Source organism: Pyrus communis, chromosome 6 (assembly GCF_041283825.1).
Source record: "Pyrus communis isolate YQ-2024b chromosome 6, ASM4128382v1, whole genome shotgun sequence".
NCBI classification, from domain to species: domain Eukaryota; kingdom Viridiplantae; phylum Streptophyta; class Magnoliopsida; order Rosales; family Rosaceae; genus Pyrus; species Pyrus communis.
Window position 1 is genome coordinate 14,478,457 of NC_142570.1, and position 7,385 is coordinate 14,485,841.

Consider the following 7,385-nt stretch of genomic DNA (forward strand, 5'->3'; position numbering starts at 1 on the left):
AGAATAGAAATTTTATTTATTATTACTGTTTTTTATATAAAAAAGCAAAAACCACTTCAACACCCTCCACGGCACGTGCGGGTCACGCTCCAATTAGGAGTGGGTGATGACCGATGTCAGCAACTGTTTGTCCTCGTGTGATACCGAGTGTGGTATTATTAGTATAGGGAAGATTTGTCACTGTGATTGATACAGAAAATTGTGTACTATGTACTATTATACAAATGATGAAATATGTGTGTTAAAAAAATTAATAACTTAAAAAATAAAATTTTCTATCACTTTTATAAAAATAAATAATGTATCACCATGTTTCCGTCACAATAAAAAATTTCTCCAACCGCACGGTTGTAGCTTTCATTTCCATCAACAAATCACAACCGTGTTCCACCACGCTCACCACGGCGGCGCGTGCACACCACTAAGAACCTACATAAACTTGGGTTTTCTCCCTATTTCTCGTTTGCCCTCAGAGACTGAACCTCTCAAAGTACCCCAAAAAAAAAAAAAAAAAAAAAAAAACTCAAGTGAAGTGAAACACATCAGTCTACCCAGACGCCGCTTCGGGTAATGGAGACCCGCCGAAGCCAGCGGCGGCCTTCACCTTCTCCGGCCAAATGTCACCACCAACGAAAAGCCACCGTTTTCGTTTCAGCGACGGTCAGATGAGACTACTCAATAGCATAATTTTGCAATTCGACCTCTCAAAGTGTGGAACTTTCGCGAACGCGCCACCAACTCTGTCCTGCTTTTTTCTCACTCGGGTCCTCGGTAATGGCGACCATCAACACCACCACGCAGGAAGTGGGGGTTCTGGGGGTCGACACGTCAGCATCGGCGGACGAGGCGGCGGCGAAAGCCGTGCACAAGAGGTACGAAGGGCTTGTGATGGTACGGACGAAGGCCATAAAGGGAAAAGGGGCTTGGTACTGGGCTCACTTGGAGCCTATGTTGGTCCACAACACTGACACTGGGCTGCCCAAGGCGGTGAAGCTCCGGTGCACCTTGTGCGACGCCGTTTTCTCCGCCTCGAACCCGTCCCGCACCGCCTCCGAGCATTTAAAGCGCGGGACTTGCCCCAATTTCAACTCCGTCGCCAAACCCTTTTCGTCCCTCTCGCCGTCCTCCACCATCAACTTGCCTCCGTCGCCCGCACCTGTCCACCATAACAGCCGCAAGCGGAGCTCATCTACCGTTTCCGTTTCGGCTTCGACGTCGTCCTACCATGTTCCGCCGCTTGCGATAGTGGACCCGACCCGGTTCTGCGGCGAGCTCACTTACTCTCCGGTGACCGTGACGGCGCATACGGCGGTGACCCACCAGCCGCATTTGGTGTTGTCGGGTGGGAAAGAGGACTTGGGAGCTCTGGCGATGCTGGAGGACAGCGTTAAGAAGCTCAAGAGCCCCAAAACTTCACCTGGGCCAACGCTGAGTAGGACTCAGGTGGACTTTGCGCTTGATTTTCTGGCCAATTGGGTGTTTGAGTCTTGTGGGTCGGTGTCGTTTTCGAGCCTCGAGCACCCAAAGTTCAGAGCTTTTCTCAACCACGTGGGTCTGCCGGCGTTTTCCCGGCGGGAGTTCACCGGGTCGAGACTCGATGCCAAGTTTGAGGAAGCAAAGGCTGAGTCCGAGGCTCGAATTCGTGACGCCATGTTCTTTCAGATTGCTTCTGATGGGTGGAAGAACAAGAGCTTTGGTACGTTTGGGGAAGATGGTCTGGTAAATTTGACTCTGAATCTTCCCAATGGGACTAGTTTGTACAGGAAGGCGGTGTTTGTTGGCGGCTCTGTGCCTTCGAAGTACGCCGAGGACGTTTTGTGGGAGACAGTGACAAGCATTTGTGGGAATGTTGTGCAGCAGTGTGTAGGAATAGTAGCAGACAAGTTTAAATCCAAGGCACTGAGGAACTTAGAGAATCAGAATCACTGGATGGTTAATCTTTCTTGTCAGTTTCAAGGGTTCAATAGTTTGATTAAGTATTTCAGTAACGAACTTCCGTTGTTTAAGGATGTCACCGATAATTGTTTTAAGATTGCGAACTTCGTGAATAACAAGTCTCAGGTTAGGAGTAGCTTTCATAAGTATCAGTCCCAGGAGTATGGTCATGTTGGGCTGTTAAGAGTGCCGTTGCGTGAGTTCGAAATGCTTAACTGTGGAGTAGTGCATGTATTGCTTGAGGATATTCTGAGCTCAGCCAGAGCACTTAAGTTGGTCCCGCTAGATGAGTCTTATAAAGTTGCATCCATGGAGGATCCAATGGCTAGAGAAGTCGCCAAGATGATTGGGGATGTGGGGTTTTGGAATGAATTGGAGGCGCTGCATTCGTTGGTTAAGTTGATCAAGGACATGGCTCAAGAGATTGAGACGGAGAGGCCGCTGGTTGGTAAATGCCTCCCACTTTGGGATGAACTAAGAACAAAAGTGAAGGATTGGTGTGCCAGTTTCCACATTCCAGAAGAACCGGTGGAGAAGGTGATTGAAGGGCGGTTCAGGAAGAATTATCATCCTGCTTGGGCGGCTGCGTTTATACTTGATCCGCTCTATTTGATTAGGGACACTAGTGGGAAGTATCTTCCACCATTCAAGTTGTTGACGCCAGAGCAGGAGAAGGATGTGGACAAGCTTATAACCCGGCTTGTGTCGATGGAGGAGGCCCATATAGCACTAATGGAACTCATGAAATGGAGAACAGAAGGGCTTGATCCGGTATATGCGCGTGCTGTACAGATGAAGGAGAGGGACCCCATTACAGGGCAGATGAGAATTGCCAACCCACAGAGCAGTAGGCTTGTGTGGGAAACACACCTCACCGAGTTTAAGTCACTAGGGAAAGTTGCAGTTAGGCTCATCTTCCTTCATGCAACGTCGTGTGGGTTCAAATGCAATTGGTCTCTATTGAGATGGGTGTCTGCCCATGGCCACTCAAGGGTGGGAATGGACAAGGCACAGAAATTGATATTCATTGCAGCTCATTCCAAGCTCGAAAGGCGGGATTTTTCCTGCGATGAAGACAAGGATGCGGAGCTACTTGCCTTAGCAAAAGGTGAGGATGATGTGTTGAATGAAGTTCTTGTTGGTGCATCCTCGGGGTAACATTATTTTTTCCTCAAGTAGAAATTGAAATTTGTAGGATATATTGAATTCTTTCCACTTTTTTTTTCTTTTTTTTTTTTTTTTTTTTTTTTTATGTTTCGTGTTGTACCTGTTTACTTACTCTCTAGAAAGATTTTAGGGATGCAAGGTCAGGGAAATAGGGATACTGTAGGGATTGAATCTGTATTTCTAGGACTGCACAGCCTCATGATTTGAGCCAGTGTCCAATTTTACCCCACTATAATTTCGAAGTTTTGGGCTTGCTCAAAAGAAACTCTTCTTGTTTGTGAAGATAGAGGATGCTGCACCAAAAGAACAGGAAGAATGTTGTAAAATTTTGCACCTCAAGTACTTTGAGATATATAATATGTTTATAAAGGGGAAGGTTTTATTATTTCTCCCTTGTTTTAATATTAAATCTCCGCTCAATTTTTTCTTTTAAATTAGAGTTAGAACTTTAAACGAAACAAAACAAAAAAATAAATAAAAAAAATGATGAAGCAATTCTGTGATTTCTCATCTTTCTGAATACGGTATAATTCAATTGCTATAATAGCTTCTCCATGTTGCCATTATTGATGAAGTATTATATATAAACTCAAAGAGAATCAACTTTCTGTCTGAAAAAGTTCATCTCAGAGTCCAATTGAAATTTTAGATTTAAATGTTCAGCCCTTTTTCTTTGATCTGTAATCAGAGAGCTTGAGAAGGGTTTCACCCGAAAGCTTAGAATTTATCTTTTTCCTTGACAGTCTAGCTCTTGCGGTCCTTATTTGCCTAGGTGGAGGGCAGTCCTTATTTGCCTATGTGCAGTTCTCATTCGACATCCTCATACCAAGACGACAAAATGAGTAATTGATCTTGTTTCTTATGAATATCTCTATTTACCAGAAATCCCTGCACCAGAAGTTACAAACTGCAGTCCTTCAATTTCTACTGTTGAATTTTACTGTTTTTTGTTAGTTTCCTCAAGGACTTGAATTTTATTGTTGCTTGAGCTTTATTCACAGGGGAGTTGTGTGTTTGGAATTATCTAATCAGCTGTACATAATTTTATGCTCTCTCTCTCTCTCTCTCTCTGCAGAAGCATTTGACAAAGATATCGTTGGACTGGAGAGGGCACCCTAAAATGGTTGGTGGTTAGCATAACCATTTGGACTATGACAAAAGAAGAGTTTTCCAAAAAAGGATCCAAGAAAGGATTTTTGACCTGATATTTTCGGCAATGACGTGTTGTTCGCAGAGGGGGGGAAGCCGAGGGAGCTTTTGCAAAATTGCAGTGATGGGTTTTTGGTAAATGGCAAGCCAGAGTTTCACAATGTGTGGAGTGGGGGTCAACACTCAACAGATGGAGAGCCTTGTAAAAAGGAAAAACCTGAAGCATAAAAAGCTTTAGAGCTGGAGAAGCACATACCGTATAGACAATCCCTTTCCTTTTGGTTCTGGTTTTTGTGTTTGAAAAAGTGGAGTTCCCACATCACAAATGAGAAAACTGAGAAGTGAGAAGTGAGAAGTGGAAGTCGTTTTCCGAGCTTTGGTTTTGGCCATGGAGATTGGATCAGGGAGCTTTCGTTTTCCATGATTTGGGCGCGGACTGCAGCTCCCCAATAAACAAAAAAATGTGGGAGGTCCTGGGTTTGATACTATGAGTTGGAGAGTTTACTTGACTGTGGCTATGGACATGGTGAAATTCCCCATAGCCGCTCCGGAACCAGAAGGGTTGGATAACTGTGGCTTACCACTAGTTGTCCTTTTTTTTTTTTTGTAAAAGAAAAAGAATCAAATGAGAGAGAGAGAGAGAGAGAGAGAGAGAGAGAGAGAGAGAGAGAGAGAGCTATGTGTTTTTTTAAGGGTAACTTATCTTTTAAACACTGTAAAACTTGATGAATGAAAGTTGTTCTTGCAGAGTAGTTATTGGGTGGATGCTGCCCATGATTGTAAGGAAAGGTGTTGAAAAAGGAGCCAAGTGTAAAAGAAGACTGTCGGCATGAAGCAGCACAGAAGATGCCTGAGAATGATGCCACAACCAGTTAACCAAGTTTGGCACATTTTTGTGGTCCTTGTTTAAGGTACTCTTTGAGTTGAAAGTTATATTTTTAACATGTAGTGGTCATGGAAATTGGTGTATTTATCGGCATCCTTTGATTTTATGCCTTCTGGATGTATGACTATTTGGTTATTATTAATTTAATGGTGGTGCATTTTTGCTCACCATCCTCGTGTGATAGTAATGCTCACCATCGTATTTATTACTATTAGATGAGTAGCAAAAGAATTCCCAAGTTAATGACATACGTAGAATCTATTCATGAGTTGGTATGAAAGCCACACTTGCACCACATGAACCAAAACTTGTCATCATGGATTACTAATCACAGTTTGGTGCCAATGGTCAAGGGAAAATCCATAAAGGGACCAAGGTGGTCGAGACCCACCGGAAGCTAGAAAAAATGTTGATGAAGATCCTCCATGGATCCTTTGAATATATGGTATGAAACATTTTTGTCCCCACCTAGTGTTTGATAAAATGACTGTTGGGCATTTCTTCCAGTACTTGGCATAATGCATCGACATCACTTGGCATGGGTTATCGACAACTCTACAAGGACACTTGAAAGAACTCAACATGCCCTCTTGACAACATTTGGTAGGCGCTCATCATTGCTTGACAGACAATGAAGGACATCCAAAGTGTTTGACAAAATGCCTCATTAAAAAGATTAAAAAGATGTTGGGCGTTGTATGTGTTGTTTTCATCTAAAAAAAACTTGAATTTTACACTGGAACCTTAGAAGTTAGAATTTTAAATCCGCCAGTGGTAATGGTGTAAGTGTGGTTTCTTAGAATCCTGAAAATGTGCCCTACTCTTTCTCAACTCATATATCCATCCATGGTAAAGGTAAGAAATGGCATTGCATTCTCCAGTGAAAAGTGGGTTCATGTAACTGAGGTACACCTTGCAATCAAGATAAAGCATCTGCAGTTGCATTTTTGGGAACCATTTTTTAACTGTATTTCATAATTATACCCCAATAATTTGGAAACCCATTTTTGTTTGGAATGCAGTATTATCTCTTTGGTGCAAAAAATACTTAAGACTATTATGATCAATGTTAATTATGAAATGCCTACCCTGCAAGTAATTCTGCCATTTTCTTATTGCGAAAGCCACATAAATTAACTCTCTCTCATAAGTAGAGATTGCTTGATTCCTTGGTCCCAATGACTGGCTTGAAAAAGCAATAAGCCTCCCACCTTGTTGCAGCACAACCCTAATTCCACACCATGATGCTTCACACTCTAATTCATATGGCTTAGAGAAATCTAGTAGTGCAAAGCCTTGCACAAATTTTCTCTAGTAGCCTGTTAAATCCACGAATCCTCTCAATTCCTTGACATTTCTTGGTGCATGCCAGCTTTTTATAGCTTGCATTTTCCCAGTGACATGTTCTACTGATAGGAGCATATTTAGGCGACTTACGTAGCTTGTTTTCGTGCATTTATGTTGTTAGTTCATAGTTGTTTTAGTAGTTTAAGCCATTTTCGTGTGTTTTTAGGTTCCCATGGCTAAGGAAGCAAAAAGATGCATTTTGGAGCAAAATTGGACTTGGAATGGATAGCTTATGCTTGGAGCAAAAGGAATGGACGAAATTGAAGACCTAAAAGAGTTAGGATTCCTAATCACAAGAGGATTCCTAATCACAAGAGGAGTCCTAATCAAATGAGGAATCCTAGTCAAAGAAGGTTTCCTACTTGAAGTAGGAAACTTAAGCCAAGGTTTCCTATTTTGGTTTAATCTTTCCTAATCCTTAAAGACTCCATGTTTCAGCAATATCAAGGACTTCTACCTATTCTAGGACACAAGACAATGTTCCCTTGCAAACCAAAATCCTTGCCGTGTATCCCCTTAGTATTTCCCTTCCTTGCCGTGCAAGGAAGGGTCTTATTTCCTATTTTAAAGCATTCAAACACATTCCTTTTTCATACCAAACTCAGGCATAACTGACATACCCTTTTCTATTCCAAAGTTCTTGCCTAATTTCAGAAATAAATGACATTCTCCTTCTCAAAATTGAATGCCGCAAGTCACTTCCCTTTTCCTTCAATTTTTGACTTTGTGTTTCCTATTCTTGAAGGATTTGGAGTTATTTCTTTCCTTAAACTAAGTAATAAAGCCTTAAGATTCTTTCTTCCATATAAATACCCTATACCGCACCCTTAGAGACCCTAATCACCCCTCCATACAATCTGCCTTCCTTCACTCAGAAAACCTTCCTTTGCCGCAGCCTTCC

At 42.3% G+C, this 7,385-nt stretch overlaps 1 protein-coding gene across 4 annotated transcripts; it reads left to right on the forward strand.

The window, feature by feature from the left end:
- The first annotated feature begins 465 nt into the window (after window positions 1-465).
- Window positions 466-5,304, forward strand: LOC137711073 (uncharacterized). 4 transcript variants are annotated; one of them, XR_011065031.2, is made up of 3 exons: window positions 466-3,043; window positions 3,846-3,944; window positions 4,178-5,304. XR_011065031.2 is itself a non-coding variant. In XM_088695831.1 (3 exons), the coding sequence occupies exons 1-3, from the start codon at window positions 775-777 to the stop codon at window positions 4,185-4,187; spliced, it is 2,424 nt and encodes an 807-aa protein (XP_088551957.1). In that variant the 5' UTR covers window positions 466-774; the 3' UTR covers window positions 4,188-5,304. The 4 variants fall into 4 exon arrangements, 3 of the variants coding, with proteins under 3 accessions (XP_088551957.1, XP_068306378.2, XP_068306377.2); XM_088695831.1 differs by having other exon boundaries at window positions 466-3,089; XM_068450277.2 differs by lacking the exon at window positions 3,846-3,944.
- Window positions 5,305-7,385: the final 2,081 nt, after the last annotated feature.

Excerpts from the sequence above, each read along its gene's own strand:
- LOC137711073 (XM_088695831.1), top strand. The coding sequence starts at position 775 with ATGGCGACCATCAACACCACCACGCAGGAAGTGGGGGTTCTGGGGGTC. Across the intron at positions 3,090-3,845 it reads CTTGTTGGTGCATCCTCGGG|TCTAGCTCTTGCGGTCCTTA; the intron begins GTAACATTATTT and ends TTTCCTTGACAG.